This window comes from Mustela nigripes, chromosome 7, assembly GCF_022355385.1.
Source record: "Mustela nigripes isolate SB6536 chromosome 7, MUSNIG.SB6536, whole genome shotgun sequence".
Lineage (NCBI taxonomy): Eukaryota > Metazoa > Chordata > Mammalia > Carnivora > Mustelidae > Mustela > Mustela nigripes.
The window spans coordinates 7,908,739-7,929,850 of NC_081563.1; the positions used below are offsets into that span (position 1 = coordinate 7,908,739).

Sequence of the window (21,112 nt, forward strand, 5' to 3'; positions counted from 1 at the left end):
TCATGGGATGTGACAGTATGGTAAGCTTCTGGAACACTATCCTGTCATTGGTGGAAATTCTTAGGACATCTGAGCCTAACCCGATGAGCACGTAGCTACAGGAGAATGTGGCTGACTTCCAGGAGAGCAAGAAACAGCAATAATAACACAACAATGACAAACGTATGCCAGCCAACGTTTATTATTTATTATGCACTAGGCACCGTGCTAAGCACTTTAATCTTCGAACAACTCTAAGAGCTGGGTACTGTTCATCTCCATCACACAGATGGGAAGACCAAGGCTCAGCGTGGAAGCGACTCGCCTGCAGACACACAGCTGGTAAGTGGTGGGGCCAGGGGTCCAGGTGAGTGCATCTGACTACAGAGCCTGAGTTACTTGTGAGAACATCACTCGTCAGAGGGCTAGGTGACCGAGCTGTCAGTCACTGTTTGCTCCGTTCAGTCTTCTGTTTCATCCGGGTGGGCGTGTCTGGGGGATCCCCGGAGCCCAGAGCTGGGTCCATTCAGAGGGTCCCTGGGGCTCCGAGGGGTCACGGTTCCATGTGGTGGTTCTCTCGACACAGGGAGCCGAGGGCTTTCAGGAAGAGTTTTCTGAAGGAGGAGGACACGACGTTGTACAGGACAGGGGTCACCGCTGAGCTAACGTAGAAAAGTGTGTTTGTCACCAGGTAGAAATAGTGATAGAAACTGTAGAGTGCCCTGGAAGAGAAACCCGGGAGGGCGTGTTAGAAGACCTGCACCTCCTCACCGCGCCCACCCCTTTCTTCCGGAGAAGCTGTCTCCCCTCCGAAGGGCAGGTGAGGAAGGCCCGTTTTCTGCTACCAGGAGGTGTGGCAGAATTCGATAAATGGTCCGTCAACAGCTGCCCTTGGCAGGTGCGCTCCACCTGGCCTCCAAGTCCCTGTTCCCCATGTAGCTCCTGGCCCCCTGCACAGTGAAAAGGGCACGTGCCGACTCTCAGGGGCCACTGCTGAGCCCACGGAGATGCTGAGGGCCTCCTGCTGTTGGGTGAGGTCCAGGAGATGTGGCTTCCCTAAGAAGTGAACGCCTTTCTGAAAAGCCACACACTTCGCTACCAGGATTCTCAGCCGTGGGAAGGGCTTTGCATGTGCATCTGTGTGTAAGGGGAGGTAGAAGCTCTTGAGGATGCAGCTTCTGTTGGCACAGCCATTTCCTTGGAGGCTACATGGATCTCTCTTTTCCTGGATGTTTGCTTTCCACTTAGGATCAGGGGCATAGTGATATCCCAAAGGAAGATATCCCAAAGGAAGACAGTAGATTCTCTCCTCTTTTCCAGTTGGGACCCAAAAGACATATATGGTCTGTCTCTGTCTAAGGGGCCCTTTAGCTCATGGACTCAGGGAGGCTCTGAGGCCTCCTGCCCTCCCTTAGCAGTAGCAAGGTCTTCCCCCCGTTCCCCCCACTTGTGGGCCGCTCCATCCTGTGGTCAGGATGCCCAAAGCCTTGATCACCATTAAGACCTCTCCCTCACATGACCATATAAGTTCAGTGAAGTTGCTAGAAAATGCCCTGTTCCGCACCCCCAGCTCAGAGGGTTTGGGGGCACAGACTGGGCAGGACCCGCTAGAGTGGAGGCCAGAGTTCCAAAAGATCCAGCAACTGGGAATCCCTGTGGAGAGCATAGAAAGTCCCAGGCCCAGCCCAGTGGCCCTTCCCTACACGCTTGGGTCCCTTTGCTGCACCTACCCAGTCCACCCGTCATCGGAAACATAGCAGTATATGAGCCTGCGGACGTGGTACGGCATCCAGCAGACGACATACACACCCACAATGGCTCCTGCAGAACAGGTGGGGAAGGACAGAGCGACAGAGAGCAAACGTTCCCAGTTACGCCATCTCCAGGAAGATGCCGAGCTGACCACAGCATTTCACTGGAACTTGTTCCCGGAATCCAGGGGTTGGGAGGGAACTTTGTGGCTATCGGACACATCCTTATCTGGATCTGCAGCCAAACCTGATGGCACCCTGATGTCTGGGTGAATACCCACTTTAACCCCACCTGGACACTGACATGATTCTGGAAACTTCTATAACCTCTATAACCTCCTCCTGAATATACTCTCAAACCAGGACTAGATGTTCCCACCTGATTGTCTAACTGCAGAGACAACTGAACTTAAATGTCATAAGCCTCTTCTGTTCCTTTTGCGGATTGACTGGTACTCCACCATCCGTCTAGTGTTCAACCCATAAGCCAGATTGTCTGTTGATCATTCCATTACCCCCAGATCCAAACTACTAAAAAGCTCTTTCCTTGCATCTCTCCATTGCTCCCTCCTCACCTCTACTGTCCCACCCAAGGGCTCCTGTCTCCCCTCCACCAGACTGTGAGAGCAGTCTCCCAATTCACCCCTTTGTCCCTAACCTCCTACCCCATCCATCCCCTCCTCTACACCTGCCATGACTGGTAAATCCATTTGGTTGTCCTGTGTGTCTTCTGGACCAGGACATAGACATCAACTGGGAGCTTGGTAGAAATGCAGAGTCTCGGGCCCACCCAGAGCTACGGAATCAGAATCTCTGGATTGGGGCCCGGCAGCCTGTGTTTTATAACACTCCACACTGTTCTCACACACACGGAAGCTGGAGAAGCATAGCCTACACTCCAGAGACTGCAGAGTAAAACCTATCTCCAAAGCAAACCTCCGTGCATTCTTGGACATTGAGTCTCTGTGCTACCTGTTGTCTATGGAAGAAAGTCCAGGCACATCATGGGCTGCCTCTATTCTTGTCACCTCACATGACACTTAGCTTTTGCACTGCTGTCCTGCGGACAACACTGGGGACATTGAAGAGAGCAGACCCTGATCTCATTCAGTCTTCCCAGACCTTAGTGAGCACCTGCATTACTGCAGATGTTGGGAAAGACTTGTTTCCTGTGCCTCTTAATGTCTTCCCTAGAGGCCAAGTTGACCTAGAGACTTAGAAAAACCAACCAACAATCAATGTTGTATCAAGGAAAGCAAGGAGTTGGTGGGGAAGTAGCCCGGGGACCCAGCTGGCCTGCGTTTTCCACTCCCAGACTGTCCCTGAATATAGCTGCTTCTTGGGGCGCCTGGGTGGCTCAGTGGGTTAAGCCGCTGCCTTCGGCTCAGGTCATGATCTCAGGGTCCTGGGATCGAGTCCCGCATCGGGGTCTCTGCTCAGAGGGAGCCTGCTTCCCTCTCTCTCTCTCTCTGCCTGCCTCTCTACTTGTGATTTCTGTCAAATGGATAAATAAAAAAAAATCTTAAAAAAAAAATATAGCTGCTTCTTATATTCACCCATAGGCTGGATTCCCTGAAAACCAACTGGGAATCTGCTTGTCTTTATGCGTTACTCCCTGGAGCAGATGGGGGTTTCATGTACAGAATTTGCATTCTAGCCTTTAGTCATACCACCAAACCTTCTGGAAGCCTGTTGGCGATCATACAATTTCCCTAAGGCGTAGAGAAAAATTGAGGCCTGGAGAGAGGTAGCAGCTTGCTCAAGGTCACTTGGACAGGGGTTAGGGGAGACATCCCTGGGGCCCCTGTTCCTCCGCTCAGGACAGTGTTACTGAGTACTTAACTGAGAACCTGGACGCTGTGCTGGAGACGGCGGAGACGGCTGGAGTCCTTGTGTCGCACCAGGCTGGCCCGGCCCCCCGGGGGGAGCGTCCTCCTCGCCTCACTCGTTAGCTCCATGTGGCTGGGGGTGGGGCTGGCTGGGGTAGACGTGGACGGCACCTGGGAGCAGAGGGCCACCAGGTGGCTCACAGTGACCCCGTTCAGGAAGGCAGTTAATGCCAAGGGGAGCACGAAGGATACCAGCACATTCACCTGTAAAGGTAATTCCATGGCTTATGGTGGTGGCCCCAAGGCTCTGTGATGCTCTGGCCATCAGGCTGTGCCCAGGGCCCAGGAATCTGCAGCAGCAGGAGTGGGGTGGGGTGGGGACGACAGCAGGGCTACAAGATAAGGTTGAGAAGCTTCTCAGAAAGATGGGAAAGTACAAAAAAATAGGAGAGACAACAAGAACATTTGGGATTAGTTGAGGACACTCATGGTCTAAGTAACAGTGGGTTCCAGAAAGCAAATAGAGAAAACAAAGGGGAGGAAATAATTTTTAAAAATAAACCACATTGAAGAAAATTTTTCTAAGAGTGAAGGACATAAGCTTCCAGATTGAAAGGCTGCCTGAGGGCCCAAGGATGAAAATAAGTCCACATCAAGGCATGTTCTTGGGACTTTGAGCATGCTGTGAGTAAAGAAGACCTTGAAAACTTCCAGAAGGATAAGACAGAGCGCATACAAAGGTGGGAAACCAGAATGGCACTGGACTTCTTTAAGGCAGCCGTGGGAGCTGGAAAACAGTGGAGTGATGCTTTACAACTTGTGAGGAATTCTCTGCCTGGCCATAATCTGGAACATTTTCAGACATGCAGAATTGCACTTTTTTTTTTCTTCTGTGGACCTTTTCTCAGGTCACAGGAGGTTACGAGAGCATGTGTTCCATCAAAATAAGGTTGTAAACCAATAAAGAGATACCCAGGATCCAAAAATAGGGTCCGTGGCAGAAGGGCAGAGTGAGGGGAGATGCGGCTGCACATCCAGCTAGATTGGAGCAGGAGCGGGGGCTCCAGGGGCGGCCGGAGGATGCGACTGACAGTTGCCCGAATGGGTCTGGATGTACTGAGATAGTATTTATACTTCTAGTAGAGGAGTAAAACATGCATGAGAAATAGATCACAGGAAACTAAGCCAATTGAAAAAAGACCATTGATGGTGGCAGGGAAGCAAACGTGACGTGGGGAAGGAACTATAATGGAAATACGTGACGTTTCATCTGTGAAGAACGGTTAGCATAGCTCCAGTACGCAAGTACTGAGCGTAAGACGACGCTTATTATACCCTGCCGTAATTGCCCTGGAGGAGCGGTGAGAAGTGTGTGTGGATGCGGGACGAGGAGGGGAGGGTGGCCGTGTGACAGACAGCAGGATGCTCGTTCTCTCCAGTGAGAAGACACTGCATAAAATGAGAAAACTGCAAAGTCAAGCAGGCGTGTTCTTTAGAACTCTGTAGGCAAAGAGCAGCTAGAGCTAAGGGGAACAGAAGCTGCCCCTCAACAAGAGAATAGAAACCAGAGTGTGAAGGGGCCGTAAGGGGAACAGATGTTTTATGTTACAAGCCTTGTAACATAGTTACTAGTTGATATTTTTTGACTTATGGAAAACAAGCTTATTATATAATACCTTGTTTTTTTTTATGTTTAATTTTTAAAATTCAAGGTTTATGGGGCACCTGGATGGTTCAGTTGGTGGAAGGTCTGATTCTCAATTTCAGCTCCGGTCATGATCTTGGGGTCGTGGGATTGGGTCCCATGTCAGGTTCTGCACAGAGAGCAGAGTCTGCCTGAGTTTCTTTCCCCTCTGTTCTTCCCCATGCTCGTGCTCTCTCCCTCTCTCTCAAATAAATAAATGAACAAAATCTTAAAAAAAAAAAATTCAAAGTGTATGTGTTGTAGGGTTTTTCCTCATTGGTTCTGTGTGAAAAATTTGTTTTAAACTGAAAACTTTAAGATATTATTATTTTTTAAAGATCTATTTATTGGGATGCCTGGGTGGCTCAGTTGGTTAAGCAGCTGCCTTAGGCTCAGGTCATGATTCCAGCATCCTGGGATCGAGTCCCACATCGGGCTCCTTGCTGGGCTGGGAGCCTGCTTCTCCCTCTGCCTCTGCCTGCCACTCTGTCTGCCTGTGCTCGCTCTCTCTCCCTCTCTCTCTGATAAATAAATAAAAAAAAATCTTAAAAAAAAATAAAGATCTATTTATTTATTTTGATGGGGACGGAAGGGGAGTGGGAAAGAAAGAATCCTCAAGCAGATTTTTGAGCTGAGTATAGGGTCCCACAGGAAGCTTGATCCCAGAACCCCAGGATCACGACCTGAGCTGAAATGGACAGTCCAACCCTTAATCATCTGAGCCAGCCAGGTACCCCTAAACTGAACATTATGTTCTTTTTACTTTTTTCTGTTAAAAAAAAAATATTTGTTTGAGAGAGTGTGCGAGTGAGAGAAGGAACAGGGGGAGAGGGAGGGAGAAGCAGGTTCTCCGCTGAGTAGGGAGCCCAATGCGGGGCTCAATCTCAGGACTCCGGGATCATGACTGAGCTGAAGGCAGACACTGAAACATTTTAATAACATTTTAAAGGGTTTAATAACACTTAATAACACTTTAAAATTGGTAGAAAATATCTGGGTTGGGTGCTGTAGCTTTTTAAGGAGTTATCGCTCATGCTCTTTTCTTATGTGTGCCCACAAATCAGCAGCACAAAGAGATAAATAAAACACTGAGTAACAGTCATTTTAGTTTGTTGCAAAACCAAGCAGGGGTTTTAGCAGCAGCAACATGCTTATTATCAAATTGTAACTTTAATACCAGTCAAGACAGAAATCGAAGGTAAAAAATATATTCATCAGTTAGTAATTAATCTTTGGGAGCTTTGAAGTACTATACAGTTTTTTGTACTTTCAATAACTATGAGCAATTTTTTTTTTTTTTTGGTGGTCAAAAAGCACACAGATAAGGACCGTGAGCGATAAGGCACTGAAAAAGAAGGTGCACCGAAATAATCCTAATTTGAGTTTGGTTACCTTGTTGTGTTAACATAGACTGTATGTCTCAGGTTAAACATTTTAAAAATTTATTTATAAATATAAATATTTATAAAGAATATTTTATAAATATAAATATTAATATATAAGAATATAAATATTCTTTAAATAAAAATATTTTATAAATATAAATATTAATATTATATAAGAATATAAATATTCTTCAAATAAAATATTTTATAAATATTAATATTATATAAGAATATAAATATTCTTCAACGTTTGTTACTGTTACTGTGAAGGAATTCGTTACACATGTCAAAAACTTGCCCCTGGTGCATTTCAGTTTCTATTGCGTTAGTCAGTTTGCACCACATAAAGTAAACTATGCAAGCTGCATATTCACAGCACAGACCTTGCTAGGCTCTCTCCCTGCCCTAAGCCCGACTCCAAAATAGGTGCAGCCTGGAAGCTACCAGCATAGTCTGTGAAGACTGGTGGGCCTTGGCTCCCAAGCCTTTTGAGCATGTGGTTGCTGGTTCATTGCCACGGCCACACCAGGGTGCAGAAGGGAGCTGCACAGTCAGACCTTAGGCAGGAGCTGTGGGGCTCTGACTGTTCAGCTAGAACATTCTGCTGCAGCTCAGAATCTGCATAGAGGTCGATGGGTGCTCTGGATATGTGGTTCTGTGGCGGTGATGTGCTTGGGCTGGCATGGGGGAACAACGTGTGGACTGGACGCATGAGGTCTCAGGTCATGACTAGTTGACCTGATGTGCTAGGAGGAGCAGCTCCCACTATTTCACTTTTTAAAAATTTTTAAAAATATTTTATTTACTTATTTGACAGATATCACAAGTAGGCAGAGAGGCAAGCAGAGAGGGAGAGGAGGAAGCAGGCTCCCCACGGAGCAGAGAGCCCGATGTGAGCTCCCACTATTTCAATGGGTCCCCTCCTTCTGACTGCTGTCTGGAGTCCCCGCAAGACGAGTTTCCTTAGTGTCATTACTGTTCTGCCTGCTGTGTGTTTGCTTTTGTTCTCGTCTATTTTATCATCATGTCCAGATTTGGGTAAAGAATTTGACAACCCACGAACATGTCTGATATATGAAGTGGATTTTTAAAAATTAGGGATTCTACCTTGCGGCTTCTGAGTAACCATAATCAGCAACTTCTGAAGCCAACTGGAAAGTTTTCTATCAGGTTTAACTTAAAATTTTCCAAATTCTTGTTAAGGCTGCAATTAATACATGGATTTCTTCTGAAATCCTTCATTAATATTGAACATTCAGGCCTGTCTTTTGTATCTCCACAAAAATCTCTTCTGCAGTGAGGCTGAATAAAGATGGTTAGTTTTGATGATAAAAAAAGGTAGAAAGCTGGAATGGGTCATGAAATCTATATTTTTACAGTCGCCCCTCCCCCACAATTATTTTGCCCAGTGATGTTTGGTCACTACTCCTGTAACACTGGGAAGAACGCAGACTTTCAGAGTTAGTTTTTTGAATTCAAATCTGAACTTCTCTTAGTGCCTCATCTTTGCCAAGCCCCGTCCCGGTCCTTCCTAAAATGGGGCAGTGAGACCCAAATTTCCGGGGTGGGGGGCGGTCGCGAATATTGGAAGTGAAAACACAGGCCCGTTAGCCTCCCCCCCCCTTACCTGAATGAAAACCTGGAGCGTGGCGCGGCTCACCAGCACGGTGCACACGCGCGAGGCGGGCTCGGGCTCCCCGCCAGCCGTCTCCACCTCGTACTTCTGCCCCATGATGATTGCCATGGGCAGGGCGAGGCCGAGCGAGACGGCCCAGATGAGCGACAGCAGGCGGCGGGTCCGACGCGGGGACAGCAGGCGGCGGGCGCGCAGGGGCTGGCACACAGCCAGGCAGCGCTCGGCGCTCAGGCCGGCTACGCTCAGCACGGTGGTGTAGGCGCACAGCTCGCGCACGAAGTAGTAAGCGCGGCAGCCCAGGTCGCCGAACACCCAGGGGTAGTGGAACCACACGAAGTTGTAGAGCTCCATGGGCACGCTGACCAGCAGCAGCAGCAGCCCGGAGAGCGCCAGGCTGAGCACGTGGTAGCGCAGGCGCCCCGGGGGCCCGGCGCGCCCCTTCAGCACCACGTGCACGGACAGCGCATTGCCCGCCGTGCCCAGGGCGAAGATGAGCGAGTAGAGCGCGGTGAACAGCACCTTGGCCCAGAGGCGCGTGTCCACGCCCAGCCGGGCGTCCAGGCTCAGCGCGGGACCCGAGCTGGGCCTCGGGGGCCGCGGGCTGCTGCTCTCCATCCCGCTCCCGCGGCCGGCGCTCCCTCCCTCTCACTGGGCGCAGACTGGGCGAGCTGCCCAGGGAGCAGAGCGAGCGCCTCCTCCTCTCCTGGAACCTCCAGAATGGGAGGACCCGCCCCCCGGGAGGGTGCCCCTGAGCAAACTCCCTGGCGGGACAGGACAGAGAGTGTAAGCCCGGTTGCTGCGTTTACATTTCTCTCGGTTCAGTTCAACCCCCCGGGAGCACTGGGTGCTGGGTGGGAGGGATACAGAGGGGTTGGGCCTGACTTACTAGCTGTGTGAAGTTGGGCAAGTTTTCTAACTTCTCAATCCATTTCTGCATTGAAGAAAATATTATCTACACTGCAGAATCTCCTACACTGCAGAATCTCCGTGAAGATTAAATGAGCCATGGGGCGCCTGGGTGGCCCAGTGGTTTGGGCTGCTGCCTTCGGCTAGGGTCATGATCTCAGGGTCCTGGGATCGAGCCCCGCATCGGGCTCTCTGCTCTGCAGGAAGCCTGCTTCCCTCTCTCTCTCTCTCTCTCTCTCTGCCTGCCTCTCTGCGTACTTGTGATCTCTGTCTGTCAAATAAATAAATAAAATCTTTAAAAAAAAAAAAAAAGATTAAATGAGCCAATCTGTGAGAAAGCTCCAAACCTTCAGCCTAAAGAGGCATCCCTCGGGTCCCCTGCACCTGACTGGGTCCTGCTGTGCTGCTGTGTGTGTGGAATCCCAGAGACAGCTGCCCAAGGCCTTGCCCGAACTTGGCTGCTGTGCAGCTGGTACTCTTCTCGCTGAAGGGCTGTTTGAGCACCCCACGAACATGCTCCAGGGATTCCCTGGTCACTGATAGATGTGTCCTTAGGGTATCAGACTTTCCTGGGGTTTTAGGATATTGTTCCCATGGAGCAGGGTGAGGAAGTAAAGTGTGTTAACATGCTTTAAAACCTTTCATTGGTCTCTCTCCTTAACCCTTGTAAATGCCAGAACTTTAGAGTTAAAAGGCCCTTAATTATCTTGTACTTAGGACCCCTGGTACTTCCTAGAGCCAAACCCAGGTCTCCTGATTTTTTTGTCTTCGGCAAAGTCGCCATGTTCCACTGACGGTTTAATCTTCCATCCAGATAGATAATCTTACAGTCACATTGTGGGCTAAGGAGGCAACAAGTGGATTTTGGGGGGGGGGGGCATGATTCAGTCCACAACAAGGATTCCATTCATGAGTTTTAGACAAATTTTCTTTGAAGCAAGAGATGTGTATTAATAAATTTTTAACTCTTTACTGGGTTTCGTATAACTCAGTAAGTCCTGTAGGATTTGGAAAAAGACGAGTTCCTGCTTCCCTTCGGAGAACTTCTCCAAGTACTCCGTCTCCCAAGGTCTAGAATGGAACAGTGGAGAGGACAGTGGGTTTGGGATCAGGAGAGATGTCTAGGATCAGGACAGGTGTCTAGGATCAGGAGAGGTGTCTAGGAGCCTCAGCACTGCCGTTCACTATGTATGTCTCCAGTGAGCCATCAGCCTCTTACTCCTGTGTGTTAGAGCACTGAGCAGACAGGAGTCTTCATGACTGGGGTCCCCGGGCTGTCTCTATGGGAGTCCAACCTTGACTCCTACATGTTAGAGAAGCTCAAAGACAAAGGGAGCGGTTCTTGGGTTTTCACTTGTGGCACTGGTGGGGCTATCCAGGAGGTGAACGAGGTATTGCCGCCATTTTAGGACCGCTCTAGGTAAGCGTTCTCTGTCATGTAGAAAGAGGAGAGTTTCCTCGGTGTCTTTGATGGTTGAGACCCTCCAGTCAGGTCAGAGGCAGCCTGCAAAATGCAGTTAATGTGGAAGTGAGGAGGAATCAGCCCCGTTGACTCCCCCGTGGGTTCCCCTTGTGGCCATGTCAGAGTGCTCACAATTTTTCTCTTCACCCAGGGAACCACAGCAGAGTGACCGACGTGCCCTCTGTTTGTATATCTCATTTGCGGTCCTTCTAACCTGAAACTCTCCTCAGAGAGTGTATCCGTGTGTGGATGCTCTGGGCCTAGAGCTTGCTTCTTCCATCCCCATATGAACCTAACTTAGCCTCGGAATAGAAACAAAACATCATTTGTGTTAAGACTGGTTTTGGTCTGTCTTGGAAGACTCTGATCCCTGATATCCTCCGTGCCAATGTTAGAATCAAAATCTTGGCTCTCCCGTTGGGCCCCAGGCCAGGCTAAATGATTTCACCTCGAACTATGCAGCCAGTAACTCAGAACCAGTCAGTGCTAGAGAGACCCACCAGGTATGCAGAAGGTGAGCACTTCTGAGCCCAGGGACACCAGAGATGGAGAGACGATGTTTTGGGCTGTCAGGTCAATCATGTAAAGTATTAACGAGGCTTCCTGGCCAGAACCTAGGGTGTCTGAGGCCAAGACCCTTTGCTTGCTTTATGTGCCCAGATTCCTGAATTTCTTGCCTGTTATAAGCAAGATACAATCAAAAGGGCTTCTGCTATGTACTACTTTATGACCCCCTACCCCCAATTCATATGCTGAAGCCTACGCCCCAGTGTGACTGTATTAGGAGTAAGGAAGTATTTAGGGTTAAATGAGGTCAGAAGGGTGGGGCCCTGCTCCCATAGGATTAGTGTCCTTGCAAGCGGTGGTACCAGAGAGCTCCCTCTCTCTCTCCGCCATCTGAGGACACGGTGAGATGCTCGCCAGGGAGAGAGTTCTCAGCAGGAGCCGAATCAGTTGGCACCTTCATCACTTCCAGCCTCCAGAACTGTGAGCAACTGAATTTCTGTTATTGGAGCCTCTCAGTTTGTAGTACTTCGCTGTAGTACTTCCAGTCCCTATGCAGCTTTGGGTCCTAGCGCCAACTGATGACCTGGAGAGATTATTTGCTACTTGAACCTTAAAAAAGAAGACTTAATGCCTGTTTCCCTCACTCCAGGATTGAGTCACGGTGTGATTTTCTGACTCGGAGAAACAGAGTTTACCTTCACAGCAACCACAGAGTGTGTGGGTAAGAGAGAGAGCTAGGCAGGCATGTACACACACACACACACACACACACACACACACACACACACATCTCTTTCATTATGCATTCCCATATCTGTTTTTCATTCTTCTCAGCTCTGCCCTGAGTTCTCTGGCTTCCTCTTGGGTTCAGCACATGGTGACAATGAGGAAGGGGAAGGAGAGAGATGAAAGTATTGTTCCCCCCGGATTACCATGCACTGGCCCCCACCCTTGGCACCCTCCACCCAAACCCCTGCAGGGTTCTCCTCCAGCTACTTTGTGTGCTCGCCTTCCATGTCTGCCGTCAGGTGGCTTCAGACGATGCAAAGTAAGTGTCTCGCAGTTCAGTAGATCAGAAATACAGGTCTGGTGGGGCTACCATCAAGGTGTTGGCAGGGTAGGGTGTGTTCCTTCTGGAACCTGTGTCCTTGCCTTCCGGTTGCTGCAAGCTGCCGGCGCCATTGACTTGTGGTCTCCTCCTTCTCCAAGTCAGCAAGGTCATGCCAGATCGCTCCTATGCTGCTGTTTCTGCCTCTCTCCTGCCTCCCCCTTCTTCTTTTAAAGACCCTGTGATTATATTGGGCCCACCTCATATACACAACAAGCATAGAGATTTCGGTGACAGGCAGTGGTGACAGGTGTGTTCCAAGCTCTGCAGTGGCAAAGCTAGAGGACGGTCTGGGGCGACTACTCAGGTGATTGTTTGGAGATAATCATCCCCATTTTAAGCCCAGCCAACCAGCAACCTTAATTTCTCTTTGCCATGTAATGTGACCTCCAGGGTGTTACATAGACACAGGTTCTGGGGATTAGGATGTGGACGATTTGGGGGGTGATCCTCTGCAATCTACACCTGGGCTCAGGCCCCGCCCCCTTCTCCTTTCCCGAGCCCGGGCTGGCCTTGGCCCCTCCTCTGGCTGGTGCTGGTCTTCTCACTGCCCCCTGGCGGTCTTCCTCAGGTCTGCCCATATCTTGTCAACAGTCTCCTGGACGGGCTTCCATAAGGACTCAGCTCAAGCGTCCTGTCTGTTTTCTCCTGGGACCTTGATGGATCTAGCGTATGTATATGATAAAGGACTCTTATCCAAAATATGCACAGAACCCTTCAAGCTCAACTGTAAGAAAACCAACAACTCAGTTAAAAAATGGGCCAAAGACCTTTGCAGACACCTCAGCAAAGAAGACACACAAGCAAACATAGGAGAAGATGCTCCGCATCCTAAGGAATCAGAGAGATGCAAATTACAACCACCACGAGGTACCACGACATCTCTGATAGGACGGCGAACGTCTGGAACCCTGACAGTGCCCCAGGCTGACGAGGCTGGGAGCAGCAGGAATGTTCGTGCACTACTGGGGGATGCAGAATGGTGCAGCCACTTTGGAAGACAGTTTGGTGGTTTCTTACAAAGCTGAACATACTCTTACCATATAATCCAAAAATTATGCTCCTTGGTCTTTACCCAAAGGGGTTGGAAACTTATGCCTACACACAAACCTTACGTGCATACCGAGGATGGTAGCAGCTGTAGTCAGAAGTGCCCAAACTTGGGAGCAACTCAGACATTCTTCCATAGAGGAATGGATGAACAGGCTGTGGTCCTTCCAGACGACGGAATAGCAGTCAGCGCTAGAAAGAGAGGAGCTCTCAGACCAGGGAAAGACACGGAGGGCAGGAGGGATGAACAGGTGGGGTCCAGAGGATTTTTAGGGCAGTGAAACACTCTGTGTGCTCCTGAAGAGGTAGAAACCACAGACCACATCACACCAGTAATGAACCCTCATGTCAACAGTGGACTTGGGGTGACAGTGATGTCCGTGTAGGTTCACCAGCTCTAAGAATTGTGCTGATCAGGTGCCGGGACAATGATCGTGGAGAAGGTGTGTCTATATGGGAACACAGTATATGAGAACTCTCTGTACTTTCAGATCAAATTTGCAGATCAACCTAAACTACTCTAGAAAAATTAAGTTTATTAATGAAAAAAAAAAAAAAAACAACCCACCTGATGTGACTTTTTCCCCAGGCTTTGTCCTTGCCAAAGTGTAGTCGAAGAGGAGCCAAGAGGAGAAAGTTCTGTCCGCAGGGGTCCCCACCGTGGCTGGGGTGACGTGAGGCAGACTCACAGGTAAGCCCCCTCCCTGTCACGCTCTGCGTGTTGGAGGAGGGGACTTTCTCCACTTCCTCCTGGCCACGGGACCCTCCCTGAGCTTGTCTCCTCTTCTGGGAAAGAGCAAACCTTGAAGATTAGAGAAGGCATGTGTGAGCAGACACGAGGCCCATGGAAGGGGCTCAGGAATGTCCGCTTTGACCTCATCCTTTCCCTTAAATGCCAAAGGATGGAAGACTCATGATGGGGTGCCCAGATCTGGGCTCCCTGGAGGAAGGAGGGCTGACGTGGGCCCAGAGAGTAGACAGATTTGAAAAGGAGGAGAGAATGGGAAGGGTGTTCCAGGAAGAGGGCAGGGCGTGAGCTAAGGGAGAACGGGAATGGGAAGATCCAGTGTTCTTGGGGGGTCAGCGAGTGCCCTCGCCGACTCTGGCCTGGCAGCCGGGGGATTCTTCACAGCTGGGGGCACACGGCCGGGGAGGTGTCTCAGGGGAAATTCAGCTGGTCCTGGCCATGGCCCCTTGCGGCACTGATGGAGAGTCAGGAGCTGACAGGAGTCCTCAAGAGACACAGGCTCAGTTTCTTCATCTGTAAAATGGGGCTATTAATGCCTACATCAAAGTTATTGTGAGGATTGATAGTTGCTGCTTCTTTTTGAGAGTCCAACCCACCCCAGGTAGGCATTGTGTCAAACACTCTGCACAGGGCCTCAAGTGTCCCCACAACAACCCAAAGAGGAGAGGCTCTATTTTTGTCCCTGTTTCCCAGATAAGGAAACAAAGGCCCTTAGGGGCTGAGGGAATTGCCTTGAGACACAACTGCTGCTCAGGGGAGGGTGAGAGCCAGAGCCCAGGTCTGTGTGACTCAGGCTGTGAGGTCTATGCGTCACCCGTGGCTTCTGGGCGCCCTGTCAGCGCTCACGTCCCCGCTTCTAGGTGAACTGGCCAGACCAGTGCTGGCTCTCAACAGCCTGACTTTGCAACAAGACACATGTCAGCCGGAACTCCGGCCTCGGAGCAGCACTGCCAGCAGCCAGGGCATGAGCTCGGAGCTCCCAGGACCCCGCCCTGGCTCCTTCCTCCCGGAGTGTCCGCAGGGCTGCGTCCTTCTAACCAACGTTGTGACACAGACCTGCCGTGTTCAGAGTAGCTCCTGTCTGTGCAGTCCTGTCCCTTCGCAGATTTCTGGCTAAATGCTAAACATGACCAGGTATAATTACTCACAGTCTTATCCTTTGTTGGTCATGAGGTTCTTAAAATATCTCGACAGCATGAATTAAAAATAGTAAGAGTGGTGGTGACCCAGCTCAGGAGAAGTGGCTCAAAGTGCTATTTTCTCCCCTATAGCTAACGACAGACACTCTGGGCGTTCAGACTATGGGAGGGGGTCGGTGTGGGGCGGGGGGATCCTGGCCCTGAAGTTGTGCACTTTGCTCCCTTGGCAGCACTCTCTGTGCTTCTCCGGGTGAGCAGGGCCAGGGGCAGCAGGGGGGCCAGGACCACAGGGCCCCGGATGCAGGAAGCCTGGGATTGAATCCTGTCCTGCAGCTCCCCAGAGGCAGCCCCCAGGGAAGCCACTGCCCCCAGAACCCATAAAGGGAGGGGCGCTTTCACCCCTGGCATTAGATAGGACACACCTGTCCTATGTTCTGAACCTCACTCTCCCCACCAGCCCCGGTGGGCTCTGTCGGGTCAGGTCCTCTCCCGAGGGAAGGAGAAGGAGCCGGGAAGCGTGAAAGCAGAGAAGGCACGGCCTGGCGGGGGGTTGCAGAAGCGGGGCTGGGAGACATCAGCCTGAGGGCTGGGAGACATCAGGAGGTGGTTGGCCTCAGTGTCAGGGTCACCCGTCACCCGTTGCAGGGACACGAGGACACGAGCAGAGCCTGGAGGGGGAGGCCCTCTCTGGTAAGAGCCGAGTCAAGGAACCTGAGTTGTCGTTATTCTAAAGCCCCTTCTTTTACCCCGCTGTGCTCTTGGGGGCCACCCTCTCCCTCTGGGTGGGATCTCGGGGTCCTGGTCAAACTAGGTCAGAGCCCCTGCACCTGTCTCTGCGGCGCACCCTCCACCCCTGTCTTGCTCAGGAACGGCCCCCATTACAGCCCGCCCTCGCACCCTGCGGCAGGTAGGTCCCTTGGAGCCCGGGGCTCACGTGAGCCCAGCCCATCCCCATGAATCCAGGGCTCCTGGGAGGTTTCCAGGACTGTATTTGAAGTCGGCCTGGTCCTGCTTTGCCACTTCCTGCTTTGTGACCCAAGGCCATTCTTCAAGTTCCCCTGTGACGTCTGTAACCTTATAGGGTGGGTGTGGACGTATAGCAGAACCGGGTTGGAGTACTCCGCTTGGGGGGTATTCGAAACAGGTGAGCTGTTGCTGTGCCTGCTGCTGCTGCGTGGGAGAGAGGGGACAGCGGTAGCCTCTAGGGGAGGGTTCCAGGTACCCAGGCTTTCTGACTCCCCCAGGTGTGTCCAGGCAACTCACAGAAGCGGGATTGGAGGAACCTAGAGAAAGGATCCCTGGGGCGGTGGTGGGAACCAGGGTGGAGGGGAATGTGAACCGGCTGCTTCCCCCATGGCGGACGCCCGGGAGCTGGTCCCTCCCACGCCTGCTGCTCTCAGCTCCCCCTCCCCCGCCACCCACCTCTGCCCTTCAGAGCTGTGTGCCCTAGGGAAGTTAATCCATCTAACTGGAACCAGGGAGGAGAGAATGGATAGGGCGCACAGGTGGCCTCCAGCAGGGGTCATGGCTCCCACCCTGGTTCCACCAAGTTCACACAAACTGGCGTGTGCTGGGAATCTCTGCATCCTCCAGGAAACAGGAGGTGTCTGGTGGTTTGCTAGCCAGTCCCCAGGTGGGAGAGGATTTGCAATTCAACACTCTGCTCTTTTCCTGAACCTTGTGACTTGGCCCTGCTCCTGGCTGTAAAGGGAAGCCGCCTGCTCTGGGCTCCGTCTGCGCCCCCCCCCCCCCCCCCAGCCTCCTGAGAGAGGCTGAAATCAGCTGCTGCGTTGGGTCACTGATCTCCGGAGCTGGGTGAGGAGACAGCCGGCATCCTGCAGGCCAGGCCATGGAGGAGCAGGATCGTGGCGAGTCTACCTGGGAGCCCCCGCGGGGCAAGAGCTCCCCGGATTCACCTTGGTCGTGGGTAAGTGCCAGGGCTTGGCATGCTGGCACTGCAACCCCCGCTGGGAGTGCTGGTGGGGCTGTGGGGACCGGCTGTGCCCAGAGGCACTCACTTAGGATTGAGGCAATCACATTTCTCCAAATAAGAGGTGCGGCCAGCTGTTCCCCAGGGGCTCCTGTGACGTGGAGACCACATTTATAGAGGAGGTTTTAGAATTTACTCAAGAATTTAAAGGATTTTTTTTTTCTCTGCCTTGGATGGAAAATGAACAGTGATTGCTTCGATCATCAAGGCAGGGGTGCAGGGTGTTTTGAGGCCTTCCTGCCTGCCAGGCAGAGAGCTGGACACTCATGCTGTCTTCGGAGTGCATGTGGGCAAGGAGAGGCCCCGAGTGTTGATGTGACCTGCCCTTGTGCAGTCATTTGGTGACGTGGAGCTGTGTTATGTGTGTGCTGTAGGCCTCCACCGGCCTCCAAAGCCAGAGATGGTGCCGTCCTGCCCTCTTGGAGCTCACACTAGATGCCAGGGCTTCAGTTCAGAAGTTTAAGCCTCTACGCAGGAGCAGGTGGTGCTCAGATAACCCCAAGTGGAAGGAGGCACTGGGCTGTGTCTTCACTTAGAATTCATGACTTGCTGTTTCTTCCAGAGGACTGGGGATTTGGTTGCCATGAGGATAATGTGTGAACCTCCCCATCCCCAACCAGTGGTATCTGGCCATGACGCTCTGCTTCTTATCCTTAGCGGCACAGGCTGGGGTTGTGCTGGACGTTTCCACATGCCTTGGAAGCAGAGCGAGCTGGGGCTTTCTGCCTCCGAGGGAAATAGAGTTATGGGTGTGGCATCCATGAGGCTGCTGGTTCCCCGAAGCACCTGTCCCTGTCACTCTGGGCACGTACATCCTCAGGGTGGTTCCTTCCCCTCCAGGGGCAACAGTCCTGCTGGGAACTTACTGTGGGTGCTCAGGCTGAAGTGCAGTGGGGGTGCTCGACCAGGAAACGGGGCTCGGCTTCTGCTCCTGACTCAGCCACCATTTGCCAGTGGCCCCTTGAGCGAGTATTTTCCATCCAGGAGTGGACAGATGCCGACAGAAGAGTTACCTGAGGCTGGTTGCTGACCCTCTCCCCATGGACAGGCTGAGGACAGGACCGGGGCCACTCTCAAGGAGTGCTGTGTAGACCAAAAGCTCCCACACTCGGATTAAATAGACTAGGTGTGGGGGTAGTTGGAGATTAAGACAGCCTTGTCTTGTTGCCATTCCTGGAACGTCTCTCTCACCCAGAGCAGCCCCGTCTTCTGCGAGAGCTTCGCTGCTCCCCCATAATGCTCTCCCACATCCATGATGGAGACCCCTGGTCTCCGCCCCCCCGCCCCCCGGCTTGTTACTGTGAGATCTCTTGTACAGCCCATGCAGACTCTGTCATTCCCATCTGACAGTCGAGGAAACCGGCTGTGAGGCTGGGACTTGCCCACAGGAGCCCGGGGGCCGCTGGCAGGTGGGGACAGGAAGCCAGTCCCCTGGGGCCAGCACAGCGCTCTTCTTGCATCCCGGGCACTCTACAGACATTGTGATCTGAGGACGCTCTGACAGTATCTGTTTGTTGCTTATATGTTTTGGTTATTAGTTATATCTTCTGATTATAAAAGCATGTTCATTAGGAGATCTAGAATATTTAGCAAGGTGCAGATAAGATAGTGAAATGTCAGTCATTCCCTGCTCATGGAGCCTGGGGACTTTGTAAAACAGAGGTCACACTTCAGTTCCCTAAGGCTCATTCTAGTTAAGCCACAGAAAGAATTTCGAATCCACTTCTTGTCCTTTTTTATCCTGTACCCCCTTAGCCCCGACCCTGCCCTGAGCGCTTGATGTCAAAGCCCTGAGCTGCCTAGCGCCTGCTGTGTGACTTTCTGCCTGCGACGTGGGGAGCTGGGGAGGCCTCTCTGGCAGGAGACGGTGACAGGCCCGGTGGACCCTGGAGCTGCTGTCCTGGCTCCCGCAGGGTCTCCGCCCCCAGAGGCAGGGGCTGCAGGGGCCCCAAGCCCAGGTTTCTGTAGTGTCTGGAAGAACTGGACCTGCTGTGCCGAGGGCCGTTGCAGCGCGGGGATGCCAGGAGCCCAGCCGGCGGCGCCAGTGAGAGGCCTGGCCTCCTTCTGCTGCTGGGGACCTGGAGTCCCGGACTAGCCTCTGGACGGCAGGGAAGGCCAAGTCCAAAGTCAGGCTGCCGCAAAGCAGAACTGGAACGCAGAGCAGGAAGCTGAGGCAGACAGTCAGGTGGACTGGCGGCCGTGCGGGAGGCGGGGCGGAGGCTGTAGTCTGCAGAGCCGGCCGAGCGGGGCGGGAGAGGCCGGGGCTGCGGCTGCCAGGGCCGGGAGCCCAGGCTGGGCTGGCTGCTTCTGGGAAGGGTAAAAGTGCCCCAGCCATAGTGGGGTGCTTTCATTCCTGGGGCCGGGGAGGGGCAGCTGATAGAGCCCTGAGTCCTCAGGGACACCTGTTAACTTGGCGCCACCCACCTGTGGCATTGGCCGTAAGCATTCCCAGGGCTGTGGGCTTCATCGCCAGGCGCCGAGCATATGCAGAGCTCTGCGGGGCCCAGGGGGATGGGGGCGACCTGGTCTCGACCAGCAGGAGGTCAAGGCAGAATGTGAGTGGGTGGGCCTGCTCTCTGCCGGCTGCCAAGTTCACAAGAGCACAGATCAGGAGCAACTCCAACTGGCAGGGCCAGGGAAGGCGTCTCAGAAGCTGGCATCGGAGCCAAGCCTTGGAGGAGAGTAGGGTTTCAATAAACAGAGCACAGGGGGTGGGGTGGGAGGGCCAGGGGCATTGGAGCCTTCTAGACTGAGGGCTCAGCGTGAAAGAAGGCTGCCTTTTGAGAGGACAGGGCATGCTGCTCAAGCTAAGTCTGCAGGTTTTGTTCCTCCGGCCATCGGGGGGAGTTTAATTCTTCTGAGCGGGGGGAATGCGTGGGGCTTCTCATCTTGGTCAGGCACCCAGGCTGTGAATGCAAGCAGCAGTGGCCAAATATGTGGGACCCGATGTGAAACTGTGTGTGTGTGTGTGTGTGTGTGTGTGTACAGGAGCCATAGGGTCTGGGCTCAAGCCCCAGTTTTGTCACTTTCAAGTTTTGATTTCCTGGAGCCGTAATTTTCTCCTCTGTATGATGGGGCATACGAGCCCTAAGAATACAGTACTCGTCGGTACGTGGTAGGTGGAACTATTACAAGTAATGACACGAAACCTGAACTCAGGTGGCCAGTAGTTGCAGGTTGGGCTGCGGATATCACGTTGAAGAGACATCAGATCGTCAACGCTGGGATCACTCGTCTTAGTAAGCAACGTAGGAGGAAGTACACAAAAGTACACTGGACCCCTGGGTCTCCTCCTGTGGAGGAGAATTTAGACTGTGGTCTTCAGCCAGCTGTTTTAGCTCGGCATTCAAGGCTTCTCCAGAGCTGGCCTCCCCTTCCTTCTCTTGGCTCTGTTCTCTGTTCTCAAGGGCTGCTCATCGAGCCCCTTTCTCCCGAGGTGCCGAGCCAGTCGGCTGAGCTGGGTGTTCAGGGAGGTGACCGTCAGGAACCCAGACCCATCCTGCCACCTCCAGGGCCTATAGACTTGGGGCTGGGATCTGGGTGTCAACTGCCCACAGCATGTTTGCCGCTTGGACTCTGTTGACAACGCTGACTGGAGGTCCAGGCAGAGGCCAGACAGTACCCCCCAGGGCCCCTTTTTTTTTCTGGGACTTCTGGGGCCCCAGCCTCCGACAGTGCTGAGGGCATAGAAAGATGGACTCAGGCAGAGGGTCCACCTCTCCCCAAAGCCCCAGCTGACCTGAAATCACTGTTAGCCCACTCAAGAGCCTCGGTGGGCCCGATCCCTCCCAGTCCAGTGTGTGTCGGTGGGGGACAGAGGCAGAGAGAAAAACCATAGGAAGCAATCCTCTTAGCCCTCCCTCCCGGGAAGCGGAGCTCTGGCGGCCTTGCTCCTCAGCTCAGGGCCCGCCCCCCCCCCCCCCCCCCCCCCCCCCCCC

General features: G+C 52.5%; 1 protein-coding gene across 3 annotated transcripts; it reads right to left on the reverse strand.

The window, feature by feature from the left end:
* Positions 1 to 163: 163 nt before the first annotated feature.
* On the reverse strand, positions 164 to 8,898 carry NTSR2 (neurotensin receptor 2). 3 transcript variants are annotated; one of them, XM_059407533.1, is made up of 4 exons: positions 8,256 to 8,898; positions 3,574 to 3,730; positions 1,710 to 1,800; positions 164 to 701 (listed from the first exon to the last, which is right to left on the reverse strand). In XM_059407533.1, exons 1-4 carry the CDS (start codon positions 8,877 to 8,879, stop codon positions 533 to 535), a joined length of 1,041 nt encoding a protein of 346 aa, XP_059263516.1. In that variant the 5' UTR covers positions 8,880 to 8,898; the 3' UTR covers positions 164 to 532. The 3 variants fall into 3 exon arrangements, with proteins under 3 accessions (XP_059263516.1, XP_059263515.1, XP_059263517.1); XM_059407532.1 differs by having other exon boundaries at positions 3,574 to 3,823; XM_059407534.1 differs by lacking the exon at positions 1,710 to 1,800 and having other exon boundaries at positions 575 to 701; positions 3,574 to 3,823.
* Positions 8,899 to 21,112: the final 12,214 nt, after the last annotated feature.

Bases quoted from the DNA above. Each gene is read 5' to 3' on its own strand.
- NTSR2 (XM_059407532.1), bottom strand. From the start codon at position 8,879: ATGGAGAGCAGCAGCCCGCGGCCCCCGAGGCCCAGCTCGGGTCCCGCG. The intron at 3,824-8,255 runs GTAAGGGGGGGG...TTACCTTTACAG, and splicing joins CGCTCCAGGTTTTCATTCAG to GTGAATGTGCTGGTATCCTT. The intron at 702-1,709 runs GTAGGTGCAGCA...TTTCTCTTCCAG, and splicing joins TCCGATGACGGGTGGACTGG to GGCACTCTACAGTTTCTATC.